The 23,745-nt window shown below is 44.6% G+C and overlaps 1 protein-coding gene across 2 annotated transcripts in view; it reads right to left on the bottom strand.

Moving 5' to 3' along the window:
• Window positions 1–23,745, bottom strand: part of CDCA8 (cell division cycle associated 8) — a 59,968-nt gene that overhangs the window by 6,712 nt on the left and 29,511 nt on the right. For both annotated transcript variants that reach the window (XM_077295893.1, XM_077295894.1), the window contains exons 6-7: window positions 6,974–7,053; window positions 5,401–5,474 (exon numbers count right to left, since the gene is read on the bottom strand). In XM_077295893.1, the coding sequence (XP_077152008.1) occupies window positions 5,401–5,474; window positions 6,974–7,053 (154 nt within the window). The remainder of the gene's footprint in view (window positions 1–5,400; window positions 5,475–6,973; window positions 7,054–23,745) is intronic.

The raw sequence follows: 23,745 nt of genomic DNA, 5'->3' as shown, positions 1-23,745 counted from the left end.
ATTTGGCCATTATACTTGATTGGTTACATAATAAAAATGTGGACAGGGGTGGGAAAAATAACCAGATAAGAAGCAGATGTAAATCCCAGGAACAGTTATATACACACATCTGAATAGGATTACAATTTAAATCAAAAGGCACAATACATACGATATGGTTAATTTTGTATTCCTTTGATCACATGGAATTATTGAATGTGTTGGGGCAAGCAACACAGTTGATAAAATAGTTAATTTTGTATTTCACTGAGTCTAAAGCAGTGATGTATTACACAGTATGCCCTTGCCCCAAAAATATATGTCGGTCTGACCACCCGTCAACTCAAGGTCAGTATACGGGAGAATGTTAATGGAATAACTGCTGCTCAGAATGAAGAGGACATCTCCATGCTTAAAACAATACCCAAACATTTTAAAATATATCATAACTGTGCTCATCAGCATTAAGGGTGAGGCAAAGATAGACTTGTCCCCTCTATGTGTGGGGGCATTGCCAGAACCTAGCACAAAAAGAAACTAAGTGGCTATGGGCTTTGAACTCTATCCATCCCCAAGGCTCAAATGAAAACATCTGGTTTTATTCCCTTTCTCTGACCACCCAGTCATCCAGCTGGGTTTTTTTTACTGCCAATTTTGTATTCTTTCATATGTCTTATCTAATGTGAGTGTTTTATATCATATTGTTTAAATATCCGTTATTAGGGGTCTATTCAATTCCATTCATTAATATAAATTTATTTTCATATTTCTTTAGTCACTAATCTATTACCGTAAGTTACCCTGTGGTGACTATCAGAACCAGTTTAGTCTTTATTACCCTCATTCCATCCTGAGACATCTTCCATTCAAGGTATCCCATTACAGTCTCTGGATGATCATCACTATATGGATGCTAATATGGCTCTATTAAGTATTTTGTAATTTTATTATATAACCAATAATTTTGAAAACCTTATTACTATTACATATTCTCTAATATTAATTTGCATTATTCACTATTAATTTTACTCATACTTATATATTTCTATTTATATAGTATACATTACAATTGATTCAATTCAATCATTTTTACACATTTTTCGTCACCTTGCATCACAGTTGCATATTTTTCATGCATCACTCATTACATTCTATACTATATTATACATTTACCGTGTATAATCGAGTATAAACCGACCCAAGTATAAGCTGAGACCCCTAATTTTGCCACAAAAAAAAACGTGAAAACGTATTAACTCAGATATAAGCCTAGGGTGGGAAATGCAGCACCAACTGGTAATTTCAAAAATAAAAATAGAAACTAATAAAAGTAAAATTGAGACATCAGTAGGTTAATTGTTTTTGAATATCCATATTGATATTGATCAGGAGCCCCATATAATGCTCCATACAGTTCATGATGGGCCCTATAAGATGCTCCATACAGTTCATAATGGGCCCCATAAGATGCTCCATAGAATAATATGCCCTATACGCTGCTCCATAAAGGTTGATGGCCCCATAAGATGCTCCATAGAATAATATGCCCCATATGCTGCTCCATAAAGGTTGATGGCCCCATAAAGATGCTCCATAGAATAATATGCCCCATATGCTGCTCCATACAGGTTGATTGCTCCATAAGATGCTCCATATGTTGATGCGATTAAAAAAAAAACAACCTCACCTTTCGTCGCTGGGAGCCAGTGTCCTGAGCAGGTAGGGACACCGACGACGCGCTATGGGGGCCAGGTGCCAGGGTCGGCGCTGGCTAAGGCCCCCGGCACTTGCGATATTCACCTGTCCCCGTTCACCCACCGCTGTGTCTTCCGGGTCTCTGCAGTGACTGTTCAGGCAGAGGGCACGCATTAACCACGTCATTGCACCCTCTGACCTGAACGTCACAAACAGAGGACGCGGAAGACCGCGCCCGGCAGTGGAACGGGGACAGGTGAATATCGCATGGCTCACCTACCCGCGTCATACTCACCCCCTCCTGGTGCGGTCTCTGCAAGTCCCTGCTTCTCTGATGGTATCTCCAGCGCCAGCAGCTTGCTCCTGTGTTCAGCGGTCATGTGATACAGCTCATTAAAGTAATGAATATGCACTCCACGCCTATGGGAGTGGAGGCGCGTCCATATTCATTACTTTAATGAGCGGTACCACATGACCGCTGAGCACAGGAAGAGCTGCAGGCGCCAGGGACCATCTGAGAACCAGGGACGTGCAGAGACCGCATCAGGAGGGGGTGAGTATGATGTGACAGCCGCCCCCACCGACCCCCTGGGACAATGACTTGAGTATAAGCCGAGAGGGGCACTTTCAGCCTAAAAAAAAAAAAACTGGGCAGAAAATCTCAGCTTATACTCGAGTATATACGGTGTATATTTTTTTTATATATAGAATTATATTTTTATATGTGTAACTATACATGTATTTTTTTTTATTATTTTTTGCATCACAACACATTTTAGTTCTCTATTGCTGTACCCATCATTAATTTTGCCATCCATCACATTTAATTCACATTCATTACAACATACGGTACATTCTTTATTTTTGATTTCTTTGTCTATTTCTTTATTTATCATTATATTTTTCATTATTACTCTTTACTCACTATCCCCTCACATATTCTTATTCTTTAGTAGAGCCACATCATTTATCATACTTTATTACACACACTAGATGGTGGCCAGATTCTAACGCATCGGGTATTCTAGAATATATATGTATGTATGTATGTAACACAGCCCACGCAGTATGTCACACAGCCCACGCAGTATGTCACACAGCCCACGCAGTATGTCACACAGCCCACGCAGTATGTCACACAGCCCACGCAGTATATAGCAGTGTGGGCACCATATCCCTGTTAAAAAAAAAAAAAAAAATAGTTATATACTCACCCGCCGGCGTCAAGCAAAGCTGTCCCGATGCGCTCGCTGCTGCCGCCAGCTTCCGTTCCCAGCGATGCATTGCGAAATTACCCAGATGACTTGGAGGTCTCGCGAGACCGCTAAGTCTTCTGGGTAGTTTCGCAATGCATCTCTGGGAACGGAAGCAGGCGGCAAACGCGCACGCATCGGCGGACGACGGAAGGTGAGAATAGCAGGTTTTTTGTTTTTTTTATTATTTTTAACATTAGATCTTTTTACTATTGATGCTGCATCAATCATTCAGCTGCTGCGATGAAAACTAATCTCCGAACACTAACAAATACTCAGAGGTCACCCAAGCAATGAGTGCACTCACTCATCACTACTATTCAGCAGTAGATTAACTGCATAAAGTGTGTGGGAACATGATGCGAGTTAGAGTTAATTAGCCCTCTGTGTCTGTACTGTTACATATTTAGGCTGTTAAGTGGTTCATGCAGCTTTACATGAACACCCGAGCCTTACACTATGGCTGGTCCGAACATTGAAAGCAACTGTTACCATCCACCTCTCATGTCTCCCCTATTTTCTCATAGATTATAAGCTTGCGAGCAGGGCCCTCATTCCTCTTGGTATCTGTTTTGATCTGTGATTATTGTTATGCTGTAATGTCTATTGTCTGTACAAGTCCCCTCTATAATGTAAAGAGCTGTGGAATATGTTGGCGCTATATAAAATAAATATTATTACTACTACTACTGCAGGTTAATAGAGTGTTTTTGTTTTGTTTTTTAACATGACAATCCCTTTAAAGTTTTGTTGTTTTTTTTTATATTTTCCTGCACTATTGACTTATGTAAAGTTTGTCCAAAGCACAGATTTAATTTAAAGGGAACCTGTCACCACGTTTTTGGAAGATGGGATAAAAATAGCGTTAAATAGGGGCAGAGGTGGGCGTTACATTAGTGTGTGTGTTATGCGTTTATTACCCACCTAAGTTGCCGAAATAACTTTGCAAAGTCTCCGTTTTCGCCTGTCAATCAGGCTGGTCAGGTCACATGGGCGTGGTGTCTTCACCCAGATTTGGCGTAGTTTTCCGTTGGTGGCGTAGTGGTGTGCGCATGCCCAAAGTCCGGAATCCTCTTCCAGGGGATTTAAAATAGCGCGGTGTTCGTTATTGCATTGGTGATCGGTGGGCGCGGCCATCTTCCTTTGGCCGCGCGTGCGCAGAAGCGGCGCTCTGCTGGCCGCGGCTTCAGGAAAATGGCCGCGGGATGCCGCGCGTGCGCAGATGGATATCGCGGCGGCCATTTTCCTGAAGCCGCGGCCAGCAGAGCGCCGCTTCTGCGCACGCGCGGCCAAAGGAAGATGGCCGCGCCCACCGATCACCAATGCAATAACGAACACCGCGCTATTTTAAATCCCCTGGAAGAGGATTCCGGACTTTGGGCATGCGCACACCACTACGCCACCAACGGAAAACTACGCCAAATCTGGGGGAAGACAACGCCCATGCGACCTGACCAGCCTGATTGACAGGCGAAAACGGAGACTTTGCAAAGTTATTTCGGCAACTTAGGTGGGTAATAAACGCATAACACACACACTAATGTAACGCCCACCTCTGCCCCTATTTAACGCTATTTTTATCCCATCTTCCAAAAACGTGGTGACAGGTTCCCTTTAAAGGGAATCTGTCACCCCCAAAATCATATATGAGCTGCAGCCACCGGCATCAGGGGCTTATCTACAGCATTCTGTAATGCTGTAGATAAGCCCCCGATGTAACCTGAAAGATGAGGAAAAAGGTTAGATTATACTCACCCAGGGGCGGTCCCGCTGCGGTCCGGGGCCTCCTATCTTCATCAGATGACGTCCTCTTCTTGTCTTCTTGCCGCGGCTCTGGCGCAGGCGTACTTTGCCTGCCCTGTTGAGGGCAGAGCAAAGTACTGCAGTGTGCAGGTGCTGGTAAAGGTCAGAGGCCCGGCGCACGGCAGTACTTTGCTCTGCCCTCAACAGGGCAGACAAAGTACGCCTGCGCCGAAGCGTGAAGAGAAGAAGAGAACGTCATCTTATGAAGATGGGAGGTGCCGGACCAGACCGTGACGCCCATCGGACTGGACCGCAGCGGGACCGCCCCTGGGTGAGTATAATCTAACCTCTTTTTCCCATCTTTCAGGTAACATCGGGGCTTATCTACAGCATTCCAGAATGCTGTAGATAATCCCCTGATGCCGGTGGCCTTACCTCATATACGATTTTGGGGGTGAGACTCCCTTTAAGTATAACTATTATACATCCCAGCAATAAAGAAGAGCAGCACTCCGATTTCCAAAAAGTGAAAAACTGTTTTTATTCTAAGTACATATACACCATGTATGTCTACACTACCATAGAATTGATAGGTTTTTTAACGGCAGTGCTGCCATTTCTTGTATTTTATAGTCCACAATGGTCTGGACTCTGGATTACACAGACCATTTGATGCCGCTTTATCCCTTTTTTGGATTATACATACCAAGATATTTTTGACTATACTCACCTCGTAGCGCTAGTACTTGCAGCAGAAACTCTAGCTTTCCTCGCAGTGCCAAGTCTTTTAGTGGAAGCTTTAGTCTGATAAAATAGAGCAAAGAATGAATTAGAAACTTGTATTTTAATTATTAAATCTTAATTAAAAAAACAAACACTATGCACCACTCTCAAGAAAGCTCGTTGCCTAGGTTAATGTGGCCAATCTAAGCAAGGAGCACAGCACTTAAAAGCGATGCTCTGAAGCTTGCTGTATCGGACCAGCCTCGGTGCCCCTGTACTCATCCAATGTGGCAGAGGCAATGCCATCACTGCTTGCAGCAAGGGAGCGCACATAATTCAGGCCAGAGGCTCAACCATCCCAATGGTCCAAACTATCTATCATCGGAAGCAGTGTCTCCCCCAGGGAAGCAGGGAGCGGAGTGTGGCGCTCCTGAAGATACAGTATGAGACTACCCCTACATAGTGAAACCATTAGTTGCTCTCGGCAACTTAGGGGTACGAAAGATGGCCAGCGGCAACTTAAAGACCACAGGCTATTGGCAGGGGATTTGAGAAGATAAACATGTCTGCTTGTAAAAGGGGTTTATGAAAAGGTCACAAAACTATTAGCACTGTACATACCCGGCAGACTCATGTACAAAGAAAACGTTAGTATGAGGATTCAGAGTGATGGCTTTGATGTGGAAGAATGGTTAAGCCGTTCTGATTACAATTATATGCTATTGTTATTACATGCTGAAAAATCATTTGTATATTTTAGCTATTACATGTAGCAAGAGAATAAACATTAGATTTATCACTAGTGTTGAGCATTACGACACTGCAAGTATCGGGTATCGGCCGATATTTGCTGTATCGGAATTCTGATACCGAGTTCCGATATTTTTGCGATATCGGAAATCGGAAGTGTGTGGTGCGTATGGTTCCCAGGGTCTGGAGGAGAGGAGACTCTCCTTCAGGCCCTGGGATCCATATTCATGTAAAAAATAAAGAATTAAAATAAAAAATATGGATATACTCACCCATCCGGCGGCCCCTGCTCTTAGCGGTGCCTCCGTTCCTAAGAATGCAGGGGGTGAAGGACCTTTGATGACGTCGCGGCTTGTGATTGGTCGCATGAGCGGTCACGCGACCAAGCACAAGCCGCGACATCATCGAAGGTCCTTAACTCTGCATTCTTAGGAACGGAGGCAGACGCTAAGAGCAGGGGCCGCCGGAGGGGTGAGTATATCAATATTTTTTATTTTATACATGAATATGGATCCCAGGGCCTGAAGGAGAGTTTCCTCTCCTTCAGACCCTGGGAACCATTCCGATATTTTGTGTCCCATTGATATGCATTGGTATCGGGTATCGGCAATATCCGATATTTTTTGGATATCGGCCGATCCAATCCGATATACCGATACCTTTGCATATCGGAAGGTATCGCTCAACACTATTTATCACTTTTCTAGCTGCTAAAGTCATTTCCTGCTGGTTTACTTTGGCCTTTTCCCCCCAAAAGACGAGCACCCCATGCTTTCTGAGGACACCTTTATTGTGCAGAACAAAGGATGCATTAGGACCTGAAAACTCACATTTGTTCTTTGTTTGAGTACAGTAGAGACAGGAATATTTTCCACCATTTCTTCAACAGACTTGACCTTTTCCTTCTTTGCTGTATGTAGCAATAAGAAAAGAGATAACTTATTAGCAGATCTGCACAATTTAAATCCAGCACTTCTGCACCCTCCACTTGTGTCTCTCCAGTGAATTTATACTTACTTCACCATGTCTATACTGTAGGTGATAATCATATTTTGTCGATGTTCTGTGATGCACTTTATTACATGGGACCTGTTTTTGCTATAATTGTGGGCATATTCCATGTGATTTCCGATATGCATTATTTGTCTGTACTTTTGAACTAGTGTTACTATCTTCATATGTTGTATTTTACCCTTCGCCATGACAGCACCCCACATGAGAGAGGGATCCGCCCATAGGAACAGGAAACCTACAGAATAAAAGGAGGCGGTCCCCTCTCCTCCTCAGTTTAGTTTAGGTTTCCTGTTTCTATGGGAACCCGAAGTACTTGCAGTTGAAGAGGATTCCTGGGCCATGCACCCGCCTGCGTCAGTCTCCATGCGAACGGCAGGGGCTACGGTGCCAGAAGCAGCGGCGGGGGAGCCACTGTTTGCAGCCTCCCCCCTCGTCTGGTCGATCACCATGGTCCGGGTTCGGTGCCGCTGGTCCGCCCGGATCCATGAGGACGCGCGCGCTCAGCGGCCGGCTTTTTATCCAGCAGCCGCCGCATGGTAAGGAGGAGCGGCGCATCTAACCCGGAAGTCGCTGGAGCACTTCCGGGTTAGGTCCGGGGAGGCAGGAGATTCGGCGCCAAATTTAAAAGTGCAGCGCTAGCGTCGGCCGGTGTGTGTAAGTATGGCTTCACCGGCCGATGTAGCGCACTTGCCTGCAACAGAGCGGTCTCCCAGCAAGGAGACAAGCGCCAGGAGCAGCACCAAAAGTGGGGATCGATCTCAGGAAAAGCGATCTGCCACCAAACAGAAGGATCTTTCATCAAAGAATCCGCCTCCAGAACCGGTACCTGTCAGCTTCACTGGGTGAGTTTTTAAAAGAGCCTCTTCCCATATGCTGATATATGTTCCTCCTGTATCCCCTTCCTCTAGACTAAGAAAAGGACACATAAAACCAAACACAGAGAATGTGCCTTATGTTTACAACCACTCCCGGACTCATATACAAAGAGGTTATGTGCAGAGTGCATCATACTAACTTTACGGCAGGAAAACGTAATGACTCCGTCCAGGGCCGGACTGGGACTAAAATTCAGCCCTGGCATTTGAAGTTACACAGGCCCACTTGTCACATGGTGACTGTATAATATCTTTGTACACTTGTAGGCAGGGCCGGTTTTAGGCAAAGTGGGGCCCTAGGCAAAGTTTAAAATGGGTCCCCAAATGCTAACATATTGCACATCACACAGAAGCCTTTCTGTTGTATTTACGTGCGCTGAGTTCAGGCCGCTAAACGAGTTTGATCGACAATACTGAAGTTGTTCAACGCTTGTTTCCCGGCCTCTTTCCACCAGCTGAGGAATAATGATGAGACAGAACGATCACTAATAGATCACCATACAGTATCATGTTTTCAGCAGCACATCTACAGTTTACACTGGCAATGTGCTGCTGACAACAAGGCTTTTTGTTCCAGCAAAAACAATCCGAATATGCAGCATTTTACTTGTTTAGTAAAATACACCCCATAGTCCTCCATATATTATAATGTGCTCCATAGTCCTCCATATAGTATAATACACTCCCTATAGTCCTCCATATATTAAAATACACTGCTCAGTCCTCCACATAGTATAATACACTCCTCATAGTCCTCCATATAGCATAATACAATCCTCATAGTCCTCCATATAGCATAATACAATCCTCATAGTGCTTCATATAGTATAATGCACCGCCACAGTCATCCATGTAGTACAATTCACTTCCCATAGTATAATGCACCCCATAGTTCTTCATATAGTATAACGTATTCCCCATAGTCCTCGATACAGTATAATGCAGCCCACATATAGTATAATGCAGCCACCCCAGAGTATAATGCAGCCACCCCAGAGTATAATGCAGCCACCCCAGAGTATAATGCAGCCACCCCACAGAGTATAATGCAGCCACCCCAGAGTATGTAACCCCCATAGAATATAATACAGCCCACCTCCCCATAATATATAATGTAGCCCCCCATAGAATATAATGCAGCCCCCCATAGTATATAACGCAGCCTCCCCCATAGAATAGAATATACCCCCACAATAGTATATAACACAGCCACATAGTACATAACATGGCCTCCCCCATAGAATATAATATACTCCCCATAGTATATAGCAAAGCCCGCATATTATATAGCACAAACCGCATAGTATACAGCACAGCCTGCATACTATAGCACAGCTCGCGTAGTAGATAACACAGCCCACACAGCAGTATTCAGCACAGACCACACAGTAGTATACAGCACAGCCCACGTAGAAGTATACAGCACAGTCCACACAGTAGTATACAGCACAGCCCACAGAGTAATATATACAGCACAGCCCACAAAGTAATATATACAGCACAGCCCACAAAGTAATATATACAGCACAGCCCACAGAGAACTATATACAGCCCACAGCAGTATACAGCACAGAGCACAGCCCACAGAGAACTATATATAGCACAGAGCACACAGTAGTATACAGCACAGAGCACAGCCCACAGAGAGCTATATACAGCCCACAGCAGTATACAGCACAGAGCACAGCCCACAGAGAACTATATACAGCCCACAGCAGTATACAGCACAGAGCACAGCCCACAGAGAACTATATACAGCACAGTAGTATACAGCACAGAGCACAGCCCACAGAGAGCTATATACAGCCCACAGCAGTATACAGCACAGAGCACAGCCCACAGAGAACTATATATAGCACAGAGCACACAGTAGTATACAGCACAGAGCACAGCCCAGAGAGCTATATATAGCACAGAGCACACAGTAGTATACTGCACAGAGCACAGCCCACAGAGAACTATATACAGCCCACAGCAGTATACAGCACAGCCCACAGAGAACTATATACAGCCCACAGTAGTATACAGCACAGAGCACAGCCCACAGAGAACTATATACAGCCCACAGCAGTATACAGCACAGAGCACAGCCCACAGAGAACTATATACAGCCCACAGTAGTATACAGCACAGAGCACAGCCCACAGAGAACTATATACAGCACACAGCAGTATACAGCACAGAGCACAGCCCACAGAGAACTATATACAGCCCACAGCAGTATACAGCACAGAGCACAGCCCACAGAGAACTATATACAGCCCACAGTAGTATACAGCACAGAGCACAGCCCACAGAGAACTATATACAGCCCACATCTCTTCTCTTCCTCCCCTCACCTCCTCCGAGAATGGCCCCACAGTCCAGAAAAAAAAAAAACTCTCCTCACCTCTCCTCGTGCCCAGCGTTGCTTCCTGGTTCCTGCCTCAGCAGCTGCAGTCTGCCCGGGACACAGCAGGTGCGCGATGATATGACATCATCGCGCACCCGCAGTGTCAGAGGCAGAGCGGGGAATGATGGGAGAGGAGCGTCTGTAGACGCTCTCTCCTCCATCATTGCATTCAACTGTACCGGCGTCTATACGCCGGTATAGTTGAATGCGACGGCGGGGGCGGCGGATTGAGCGGCCCACCACTGGCACCGGCCCTTCTGGCATTTGCCAGAAGTGCCCTATGGCCAGTCCGGCCCTGACTCCGTCTGACGTTAGAGCTATAATACGTGAAGAGATGCAGGGTCTGGCGCATACAAGTAGCACCAGTACCCGTCAACCTAGCCGGTCCCGATCTCCAGCAAGCTCGGAGTCAGAGGTAGTACAAAAATCCTCTGACGAAGAGGAATCTCAGCCAAGTTCGTCAGAATATGAAGGAGGGCTTTGTCTACCAAATAGCAGCGTAGACAATGTAGTTAAAGCCGTCAGAAGCACGATGGGGTGCCCAGATGAGAAGGGAAAGAACTCAGCTCAGGACATCATGTTTGCGGGGTTAGGACAGAAAAAACGGAGATCCTTCCCCGTCATACCCACAATTAAAGAGCTAGTTAAGAAGGAGTGGGAGAAACAGCATACAAGGGGATTCTTACCATCCTCTGCTAAGAGACGCTACCCCTTCAGTGATGAAGAACTTAATTCTTGGCAAAAAATACCAAAAGTTGATGCTGCAGTGGCCTCAACTTCCAAGCAATCGGTCTTGCCTGTTGAAGACTCGGGGACTCTGACTGATCCGTTAGACCGAAAGGCAGAAGCCTTACTTAAGAGGTCATGGGAGGCTAATACGGGGGCATTCAGGCCAGCCATTTCTAGCACCTGTACTGCAAGATCGCTGCTAGTATGGACAGAGCAGCTGGAGGAACAAATTAGAGGTGGAACTTCGAGAAAAACAATTCTATCGAAAATCCCTCTAATGAAAGAGGCAGTAGCGTTTCTAGCTGATGCCTCTGTAGATTCGCTACGCCTAACAGCCAGGTCAGCCGGCTTAGTGAACACAGCCCGGCGAGCACTCTGGTTGAAAAATTGGAAAGGGGACGCACAGGCCAAAGCAAAACTTTGTGCGATCCCCTGCCAGGGTGAGTTCCTATTTGGGAAAACTCTGGATGAGCTCTTAAATAAAGCAGGAGAGTGGAAGAAGGGCTTCCCTAACCAGTATCTTCCCTCTTACAGGAGAGCCTTCAGGAGACACCCCTTTACCAGGAACAAACCTGCTGAGCAAAGGGAGCGCTGGGAAACAAAGGATCCAAAACAAAGAGGTGCTCTGTTTTCCGGATCCTATAACCAAAAACGTAACAAGTACCGTTAATTATGAAGTAGGCGGTAGATTAAAATATTTCTTTTCTAAATGGAAGCTGATAACATCTAGTCATTGGATTCTGGACATTATTGAAAACGGATTAAAGTTAGAATTCGATAGAATCCCTTGGGATTCTTTTATAGTAACATCTCCAAAAGGACGACAACAGCAAGAGGCTCTAGAATCAGAGATCCTGTCGCTTCTATCTAAAAAAGTATTGATAGAGGTTCCCCGGGGTCAAGAAAGGAAGGGGTTCTATTCCCCTTTATTCTTGATCAATAAGCCGGATGGTTCATTTAGAACCATCATAAACCTTAAAAAACTAAATTCCTTTTTGCGTAACCATACTTTCAAAATGGAATCCATTAGTTCTACCATTAAACTTTTGTTCCCTAGGTGTGTCATGGCCGGGATAGACCTAAAAGATGCATACTATCATCTTCCCATACATGCCGAACACCAGCAGTATCTAAGAGTAGCAGTCATCATGGAGGGACAGGTTCGTCACTTTCAGTATGTAGCAATGCCATTTGGGCTTTCTATGGCCCCCCGCATCTTTACAAAAGTGATATTAGAGGTGATGGCTTATATGCGCCAACGGGACACTTTGATAATACCCTACCTGGATGACTTTCTAGTGGTAGGAGATTCTGTTGCTCAATGTAAAATGCGGTTGTCTGACACGATCTCATCCCTGCAGGAGTTGGGTTGGATCGTCAACTTCGAAAAGTCCAGACTGAATCCAGACACTACTCATATGTTTCTAGGGATCCAGCTAGACTCCGTAAGTCAAAAGAGCTTCCTCCCACATTCAAAGAAAATGACTATACAGTCAAAGGTGTCAGAAGCAATAAGAAATCCATACATGACACTAAGAAAGGCTATGTCCTTATTAGGATCATTGTCCTCATGTATTCCGGCTGTACCATGGGCTCAATTCCATACCCGCCAATTACAGTACGAAGTATTGTCAGTCCAGGGACGAAAAGGACACCTGGAGAGTAAACTAACTCTCTCTAGAGATGTCATAGAATCTCTGTCCTGGTGGCTAGATATGGGACACCTTTCAGAGGGTGTACCTTGGATAGTAGATCCATCCAAAATAATTACTACCGACGCCAGCCCTACGGGGTGGGGTGCACACATGGAAGATAATGTAGTCCAGGATACCTGGAATCGGGCAGAATCATCATGTTCTTCAAATTGGAAAGAATTAACAGCGGTAGAAAAAGCCTTAAATTATTTTCTTCCACAGATTCAAGGGGCACATGTAAGAGTCTTCTCAGACAACTCCACCACAGTGGCCTATGTAAACCGTCAGGGCGGTACACGGTCAGGAAGTCTGATGACCATCGCAGGAGAGATCTTCCAGTTCGCAGAGACTCATCTTGCGTCCCTAACAGCCCTACACATCAGAGGAGTAGAAAATATCAAAGCGGACTACCTCAGTCGAAACATGCTACGCCAGGGAGAATGGACCTTAAACAGAAATGTGTTCAGAGTAATAACAAAAGCATGGGGAATGCCTCAGATAGATCTATTTGCCACAAGAGGCAACAGACAGGTAGAAAGATTCGCTTCCCTGAACTCCATGGATCATCCAGACATGCTGGACTCTCTACACCATCCTTGGAACTTCAAACTGGCGTACGCCTTTCCTCCAATGTCTCTGATTCCGCTAGTGATCAGGAAGATCAGAAGGGAGCAAGCAAGGGTAATCCTCATTGCACCCTTCTGGCCAAAAAGACCGTGGTTCTCCTGCCTTCAGAGCATGTGTCTATGCGATCCATGGATCCTTCCATTGGACAAGGAACTACTGTTCCAGGGGCCGTTTTTCCACCCGCAAGTGAAAGGGCTTCACTTGACGGCGTGGAACTTGAGCGGCAGTTACTAAGTTCAAGGGGTTTTTCAGAACAACTAGTAAACACCCTGCTATTAAGTAGGAAAAGATCTACCACCCTGATATGTAGCAGGGTATGGAAAAAATTCTTAAACTTTCATACAACACCGTTCACTAAACAGGTCCCGGTAACACCTATTCTAGAGTTCCTTCAAAAAGGTAGAGAATTAGGTTTATCGGTAAACACCTTAAGAGTCCAGATCTCAGCATTAGGAGCCCTATATGGATGTAATATAGCAGCTGATAGATGGATCTCCAGATTCATTAGGTCTTGTGAACGAAGTAATCCGGTACATATTCCCCGTCTACCTCCGTGGGATTTAAATCTAGTGCTAGAAGCCCTAACCAGCTCCCCATTTGAGCCACTACATTCGATACCTTTAAATGTCTTAACATATAAAGTAGCCCTCTTGGTAGCCCTAACTTCAGCTAGACGTGTTAGTGACATCCAGGCCCTATCAGTAGACCCACCCTTCTTACTGATATTCCATGATCGGATAGTCCTAAAACCAGACCCCTCATACCTCCCAAAGGTAGCATCCACCTACCACAGGTCACAAGAGATATTTCTCCCTTCCTTCTTTGATTCACCTGTAACTCCAGAACAACATAAGTTCCACACCTTAGATGTCAGAAGAGCCATCCTGACTTATATAGAAAGGTGTCAGACATGGAGGGAGAGTAGGGCTCTGTTTATCTCCTTTCAGAGCCACAAGAAAGGACATGGGGTCACGAGAGCTACCATATCACGATGGATCAGAGAGGCTATCTGCTTGGCCTATACGTCAAAAGGCGAAATTCCTCCAGTGGGTATTAAAGCGCACTCAACATGAGCCATGGCTTCCTCCTGGGCGGAACAAGCAGATGTACCGATCCATTTAATATGTAAGGCCGCAACTTGGTCCACACCTTCTACCTTTTACAACCATTATAGACTTGATCTATCTACATCTTCTGATCTGACCTTTGGTAGAGCTGTTCTTAGGCTACGTTCACATTTGCGGCCAGCGCCGCAGCGTCGGGCGCCGCAGCGTCGCCGCATGCGTCATGCGCCCCTATATTTAACATGGGGGCGCATGGACATGCGGCGCACTTGCGTTTTGCGCCGCATGCGTCGCTGCGGCGCCCGCGTCGGGGCGCAGAGGACGCAGCAAGTTGCATTTTTGCTGCGTCCAAATTCAATGAAAAAAACGACGCATGCGGCGCAAAACGCAGCGTTGTGCATGCGTTTTTGTTTGCGTTGTGCGCTGCGGCGCACAACGCAAATGTGAACGTAGCCTTAGTACAGTAATCCCACCAAATAATGAATCTCTGAAAATCTCTCATGTGGGGTGCTGTCGTGGCGAAGGGTAAAAAGCCGGATTACTCACCGGTAATGCTCTTTTAATGAGTCCACGACAGCACCCATTTACAACCCTCCCTAAGTTATGCACAGCTCTTCCTTTTAAATTCACAAAATAATGGTTGTATAGAGTTTTTAAGATATTTTGCTGAAGAATTAATACTAAAGCTTTTGCGGTTCCCTTTTTATACTCTGTAAACTAAACTGAGGAGGAGAGGGGACCTCCTCCTTTTATTCTGTAGGTTTCCTGTTCCTATGGGCGGATCCCCCTCTCTCATGTGGAGTGCTGTCGTGGACTCATTAAAAGAGCATTACCGGTGAGTAATCCGGCTTATTTCACATGGTGCGTTCAGCGGGCACGTCAAAACGCCACACGGGGACGCATCTGCATACAACACATGTCCCTGTGTACACAATGTTACAGATAGGTACGCATGACAGATGCGGATTTGAAGGTAAGAAGTCCGCAGCACCACGTTGCGTACACAAACGCTAGTGTGAAACCGGCCCTATCAAGCCTTTTTATTGTTGACCATTTCATAAATTATTTTATTACTTTGGTTATCCCCTTGATGTCTTTCTTGATTTAGATTTCTTTTCATATTTATATTAATATTATTAGATAGACATTTATTTTTAGGTTATATTTTCTGTTTTGTTAGGGGAGTTGAGTAATTATTATACTTGGTGGAGAATTTTTGTAGGTTTGAAAAAGTCTCAAAATATAAAAAAATATATATATTAAGCCGGACATCAAATAATCCATTAAAGTAGTTCTGCGGACAGATATACATATATACTGACATATACCAATTATCCTCTCCTGGCTTCCTTTTGGCTCTGAATTATAGCTTATATATACACACACACACACACACGTTTTGTGTTTCTAGCTTTTATTTTTTAATAAGCAGGGCAATACAGCATTTTGTCCAGACAGAACATTTTTTGTCAATTAAATTGGCATTTGTGATGGAGCGCTCAGGTAGGAAAGCGTCCACATATTTATACATCTAAAAGAGGTCCTGATTGGTAAACTTCATAGGGACAAAATGCCAGTCTTGAATGTCTTTTCTGTGAAAATCAAAGTGTACCCCAATATGTGGCTCCATCTAAGCAGAGTACTGCCGGCCACTCGTGCTCAGTCACTTCTTACAGAAACTATGCTGAGCAGAAATCAGAACTGTGCCAAGAATGACCAGCACATGGCATCAAACTAAATAAAATTTATAACTTCACTGGACAATTCTTTTACCAGTCATTAAAAAAATCAAACATTCCTTATTTATAAACTAGAAGTGATATTTAATGGATCAACCCCTTTAAATTGATATTTTCCCATAATCAAACAATGGCTTTAACCCCTTCCCGACCTTTGACGCCACGTAGGCGTCATGAAAGTCGGTGCCAATCCGACCCATGACGCCTATGTGGCGTCATGGAATGATCGCGTCCCTGCAGATCGGGTGAAAGGGTTAACTCCTATTTTACCCGATCTGCAGGGACAGGGGGAGTGGTACTTCAGCCCAGGGGGGGGGGTGGCTTCACCCCCCCCCCGTGGCTACGATCGCTCTGATTGGCTGTTGAAAGTGAAACTGCCAATCAGAGCGATTTGTAATATTTCACCCAAAAAACTGGTGAAATATTACAATCCAGCCATGGCCGATGCTGCAATATCATCGGCCATGGCTGGAAATACTGAAGTGACCCCCCCCACCCCACCGATCGCCCCCCCAAGCCACCGATCTGTCCCGTAGTCCCCTCCGTCCTGTGCTCCGCTCCCCCGTCCTCCTGTCTGCTCCCCCCGTGCTCCTATGTCACCCTCCCGTGCTCTGATCTCCCCCCCCCCCGTGCACCTATGTCACCCTCCCGTGCTCTGATCTCCCCCCCCCCCCCGTGCACCTATGTCACCCTCCCGTGCTCTGATCTCCCCCCCCCCCCCGTGCACCTATGTCACCCTCCCGTGCTCTGATCTCCCCCCCCCCCCCCCCCCCGTGCACCGATCTCTCCCCCCTTATACTTACCGAGGCTCCCGGTGTCGGTCCATCTTCTTCATGGGCGCCGCCATCTTCCAAAATGGCGGGCGCATGCTCAGTGTGCCCGCCGAATCTGCCGGCCGGCAGATTCATTACAAGTACATTTTGATCGCTGTGGTAGGTTCTATCACAGCGATCAAAATAAAAAAAAAAAATAAATAACCCCCCCCCTTTATCACCCCCATAGGTAGGGACAATATTAAAATAAAGAAAATATTTTTTTTTCTTTTTCCACTAGGGTTAGAGTTAGAACTAGGGTTAGAACTAGGGGTAGGGGTAGGGTTAGGGGTAGGGTTATGGCATGTGCACACAGTGCGGATTTGGCTGCGGATCCGCAGCGGATTGGCCGCTGCGAATTCGTAGCAGTTTTCCATCAGGTTTACAGTACCATGTACACCTATGGAAAACCAAATCCGCTGTACCCATGGTGCGGAAAATTCCGTGCAGAAACGCTGCGTTGTATTTTCCGCAGCATGTCAATTCTTTGTGCGGATTCCGCAGCGTTTTACACCTGTTCCTCAATAGGAATCCGCAGGTGAAATCCGCACAAAAAAACACTGGAAATCTGCTGTAAATCCGCAGGTAAAACGCAGTGCCTTTTACCTGCAGATTTTTCAAAAATCGTGCGGAAAAATCTCACACGAATCCGCAACGTGGGCACATAGCCTTAGGGTTAGGGTTGGAATTAGAGTTAGGGTTGGAATTAGGGCTAGGGTTGGAAATAGGGTTAAGATTAGGCTTGTGGTTAGGGTTACAGATAGGGTTAGGGGTGTGTTGGGGTTACAGTTGTGGTTAGGGTTGGGATTAGGGTTAGGGTTGGGATTAGGGTTACGGGTGTGTTGGGGTTAGGGTTGTGGTTAGGGGTGTGTTGTGGTTAGGGTTGTGGTTAGGGTTATGGCTAGAGTTGGGATTAGGGTTAGGGGTGTGTTGGGGTTAGTGTTGGAGTTAGAATTGAGGGGTTTCCACTGTTTAGGCACATCAGGGGTCTCCAAACGCAACATGGCGCCACCATTGATTCCAGCCAATCTTGCGTTCAAAAAGTCAAATGGTGCTCCCTTCCCTTCCAAGCCCCGACGTGCGCCCAAACAGTGGTTTACCCCCACATTTGGGGTACCAGCGTACTCAGGACAAACTGGGCAACAACTTTTGGGGTCCAATTTCTCCTGTTACCCTTGCAAAAATAAAAAATTACTTGCTAAAACATAATTTTTGAGGAAAGTACAATTATTTTTTATTTTCACAGCTCTGCGTTATAAACTTCTGTGAAGCACTTGGGGATTGAAAGTGCTCACCACACATCTAGATAAGTTCCTTGGGGGGTCTAGTTTCCAAAATGGGGTCACTTGTGGGGTGTTTCTACTGTTTAGGCACATCAGGGGCTCTGCAAATGCAACGTGATGCCCGCAGACCATTCCATCAAAGTCTGCATTTCAAATGTCACTACTTCCCTTCCGAGCCCTGACGTGCGCCCAAACAGTGGTTTACCCCCACATATGGGGTACCAGCACACTCACAACAAACTGGGCAACAAATATTGGGACCCAATTTCTCCTGTTACCCTTGTGAAAATAAAGAATTGCTTGCTAAAACATCTTTTTTGAGGAAAGAAAAATGATTTTTTATTTTCACGGCTCTGCGTTGTAAACTTCTGTGAAGCACTTGGGGGTTGAACGTGCTCATCACACATCTAGATAAGTTCCTTGGGGGGTCTAGTTTCCAAAATGGAGTTACTTGTGGGGAGTTCCTACTGTTTAGGCACATCAGGGGCTCTGCAAACGCAACCTGACGCCCGCAGAACATTCCATCAAAGTCTGCATTTCAAAACGTCACTACTTCCCTTCCGAACCCCGACGTGTGCCAAAACAGTGGTTTACCCCCACATATGGGGTATCATCGTACTCAGGACAAACTGGACAACAACATTTGGGGTCCAATTTCTCCTATTACCCTTGGGAAAATAAAAAATTCTGGGCTAAAAATCATTTTTGAGGAAAGAAAAATTATTTTTTTATTTTCACGGCTCTGCGTTATAAACTTCTGTGAAGCACCTGGGGGTTATAAGTGCTCACTATGCATCTAGATAAGTTTCTTGGGGGGTCTAGTTTCCAAAATGGGGTCACTTGTGGGGGAGCTCCAATGTTTAGGCACACAGGGGCTCTCCAAACGTGACATGGTGTCCGCTAACGATGGAGATAATTTTCCATTCAAAAAGTCAAATGGCGCTCCTTCCCTTCCGAGCCTTACCATGTGCCCAAACAGTGGTTTACCCCCACATGTGAGGTATCGGTGTACTCAGGAGAAATTGTCCAACAAATTTTAGGATCCATTTTATCCTGTTGCCCATGTGAAAATGAAAAAATTGAGGCTAAAATAATTTTTGTGTGAAAAAAAAGTACTGTTTCATTTTTACGGATCAATTTGTGAAGCACCTGGGGGTTTAAAGTGCTCACTATGCTTCTAGATAAGTTCCTTGGGGGGTCTAGTTTCCAAAAGGGGGTCACTTGTGGGGGAACTCCAATGTTTAGGCACACGGGGGCTCTCCAAACGCGACATGGTGTCCGCTAAAGATTGGAGCCAATTTTTCATTGAAAAAGTCAAATGGCGCTCCTTCCCTTCCGAGCCCTGCCGTGCGCCCAAACAGTGGTTTACCCCCACATCTGAGGTATCAGCGTACTGAGGACAAATTGGACAACAACGTTCGTGGTCCAGTTTCTCCTTTTACCCTTGGGAAAATAAAAAAATTGTTGCTAAAAGATCATTTTTGTGACTAAAAAGTTAAATGTTCATTTTTTACTTCCATGTTGCATCTGCTGCTGTGAAACACCTGAAGGGTTAATAAACTTCTTGAATGTGGTTTTGAGCACCTTGAGGGGTGCAGTTTTTAGAATGGTGTCACTTTTGGGTATTTTCAGCCATATAGAACCCTCAAACTGACTTCAAATGTGAGGTGGTCCCTAAAAAAAATGGTTTTGTAAATTTTGTTGTAAAAATGAGAAATCACTGGTCAAATTTTAACCCTTATAACTTCCTGGCAAAAAAAAAATTTGTTTCCAAAATTGTGCTGATGTAAAGTATACATGTGGGAAATGTTATTTATTAACTATTTTGTGTCACATAACTCTCTGGTTTAACATAATAAAGATTTAAAATGTGAAAATTGCGAAATTTTCAAAATTTTTGCCAAATTTCCGTTTTTTTCACAAATAAACTCAGAAATTATCGACCTAAATTTACCACTAACATGAAGCCCAATATGTCACGAAAAAACAATCTCAGAGTCGCTAGGATCCGTTGAAGCGTTCCTGAGTTATTACCTCATAAAGGGACACTGGTCAGAATTGCAAAAAACGGCAAGGTCATTAAGGCCAAAATAGGCTGGGTCATGAAGGGGTTAATGTTCTGTAAATGTGAACAACATCTGCAAATATATACAGTTATCAAAAATGCATACGTGCTTTTTGTTAAACCCCCTCAGAGTATGTGCACACATTTCGGATTTGCCTGTGGAATTTTCTGCGCGGATTCTTCCTCTCTTGGCAGAAAACGCAGGTAAAAATCCGCAGATTAGATGCGTTTTTGATGCAGATTTTCATGTGTTTTTTCATGCAGATTTGTATGAATTTTTGTAAGCTAAATAAAGATATATCATTTATCAAAAAAAAAAAGAATTGTGATGTAATTTCCTTGTCCATCCTCTTTTACATACTCCATTGAAGAATAATGTTTACACACACAGATAGATATCTATCGCTCTATTGATAGATAAATACCTTTATCTTAAACTAGCTGTACTACCCGGCTTCGCCCGGGTTAATGACTGCTGTTAGCAAAATAGAATGTGTTAACAAAAATTTATTCTGCACACAAAAACCACAAAACAAATAGATAGAAATGTAATTATTAAAAGGCAAAAACTAAGCAAATAGAAGCATTTCACAACATATATTAGCTTTGTTATACTGAGAATGTCTTTGTTGCCTATATTAACCAATCAGAGCTCAGGTTAATTAACTGTAGCAAAATAGAAGCTGAGCTGTGATTGGTTGCTATTGGCAGCCTGATAAATCCCCAGCCAACAGGAAGCCCTCCCCCCTGGCAGTATATATTAGCTCACACATACACATAATAGACAGGTCATGTGACTGACAGCTGCCGTATTTCCTATATGGTACATTTGTTGCTCTTGTAGTTTGCTTATTAATCAGATTTTTATTTTTGAAGGACAATACCAGACTTGTGTGTGTTTTAGGGCGAGTTTTATGTGTCAAGTTGTGTGTGTTGAGTTGCGTGTGGCGACATGCATGTAGCGACTTTTGTGAGATGAGTTTTGTGTGGCGACATGCGTGTAGCAACATTTTGTGTGTTGAGTTGCATGTGACAGGTTAGTGTAGCAAGTTGTGTGCAGCAAGATTTGTGCATGGCGAGTTTTGCGCGTGGCGAGTTTTATGTGTGGTGCATTTTGAGTATGTGCAAGTTTTGTGTGAGGCAACTTTTGCATGTGGTGCAACTTTTGTACATGTGGCAATTTTTCTGTGTGTGCAAGTTTTGCATGAGGTGAGTTTTCCATGAGGTGAGTTTTGCACGTGTGGCGAGTTTTGCGTGAGCCTAGTTTTGCATATGGCGAGTTTTGCATGTAGCGAGTTTTGAGTGGTGACTTTTGTGTTTCGACTTTTATGTGGCGAGGTTGGTGTGTGTGTGTGGTGAAATGTGTGCTGAGGGTGGTATATGTGTTCAAGCACGTGGTAGTGTGTGGCGCATTTTGTGTTTGTGTTCATATCCCCGTGTGTGGTGAGTATCCCATGTCGGGGCCCCACCTTAGCAACTGTACGGTATATACTCTTTGTCGCCATCGCTCTCATTCTTTAAGTCCTCATTGTTCACATCTGGCAGCTGTCAATTTTCCTCCAACACTTTTCCCTTCACTTTTTCCCCATTATGTAGATAGGAGCAAAATTGTTTGGTGAATTGGAACGCGCGGGGTTAAAATTTCACCTCACAACATAGCCTATGACGCTCTCGGGGTCCAGACGTGTGACTGTGCAAAATTTTGTGGCTGTAGCTGCGACGGTACAGATGCCAATCCCGGACATACACACATACATACATACACACATTCAGCTTTATATATTAGATATACCTGTATGTAATCTCCTGTATATAGTATATACCTGTGTGTCATCTCACCTATATATAGTATATATCTGTGTGTCATCTCCTGTATATAGTATATACCTGTATGTCATCTCCTCCTATACATAGCATATACCTGTGTCATCTCCTCCTGTATATACTATATACCTGTAGGTAATCTGCTCCTGTATATAGTATATACCTGTGTGTCATCTCCTCCTGTATATAGTATATACCTGTATGTCATCTCCTCCTGTATGTAGTATGTACCTGTATGTCATCTCCTCCTCTATATAGTATATACCTGTGTGTCATCTCTCCTGTATATAGTATATATCTGTGTGTCATCTCCTCCTGTATATAGTATATACCTGTGTGTCATCTCCCCTGTAAATAGTATATACCTGTGTGTCATCTCCTGTATATAGTATATAGCTGTATGCCATCTCCTCCTGTATTAGCCCTCGTTCACACGTTATTTGGTCAGTATTTTTACCTCAGTATTTGTAAGCTAAAATGGCAGCCTGATAAATCCCCAGCCAACAGTAAGCCCACCCCCTGGCAGTATATATTAGCTCACACATACACATAATAGACTGGTCATGTGACTGACAGCTGCCGGATTCCTATATGGTACATTTGTTGCTCTTGTAGTTTGTCTGCTTATTAATCAGATTTTTATTTTTGAAGGATACCAGACTTGTGTGTGTTTTAGGGCGAGTTTCGTGTGTCAAGTTGTGTGTGTTGAGTTGCGTGTGGCGACATGCATGTAGGGACTTTTGTGAGATGAGTTTTGTGTGGCGACATGCGTGTAGCAACTTTTTGTGTGTCGAGTTGCATGTGACAGGTTAGTGTAGCAAGTTGTGTGCAGCAAGTTTTGCGCATGGCGAGTTTTGCGCGTGGCGAGTTTTATGTGTGGTGCCTTTTGAGTATGTGCAAGTTTTGTGTGAGGCAACTTTTGCATGTGTTGCAACTTTTGTGCATGTGGCAATTTTTCTGCGTGTGGCAATTTTTCTGCGTGTGCAAGTTTTGCGTGTGGCGAGTTTTGCACGTGTGGCGAGTTTTGCATGTGGAGAGTTTTGCGCGTGGCGAGTTTTGAGCGGCGACTTTTGTGTTTCTACTTTTATGTGGCGAGGTTGGTGTATGTGTGGTGAAATGTGCACTGAGGGTGGTATATGTGTTCGAGCACGTGGTAGTGTGTGGCGCATTTTGTGTGTGTGTTCATATCCCCGTGGTGGTGTGATTATCCCATGTTGGGGCCCCACCTTAGCAACTGTACAGTATATACTCTTTGGTGCCATCGCTGTCATTCTTTAAGTCCCCCTTGTTCACATCTGGCAGCTGTTAATTTGCCTCCAACACTTTTCCTTTCATTTTTTCCCCATTATGTAGATAGGGGCAAAATTGTTTGGTGACTTGGAAAGCGCGGGGTTAAAATTTCACCTCACAATATAGCTTTGACGCTCTCAGGGTCCAGACGTGTGACTGTGCAAAATTTTGTGCCTGTAGCTGCGACGCCTCCA

Source organism: Ranitomeya variabilis, chromosome 3 (genome assembly GCF_051348905.1).
Source record: "Ranitomeya variabilis isolate aRanVar5 chromosome 3, aRanVar5.hap1, whole genome shotgun sequence".
NCBI classification, from domain to species: domain Eukaryota; kingdom Metazoa; phylum Chordata; class Amphibia; order Anura; family Dendrobatidae; genus Ranitomeya; species Ranitomeya variabilis.
This window is presented reverse-complemented; position numbering and strand designations above follow the sequence as displayed.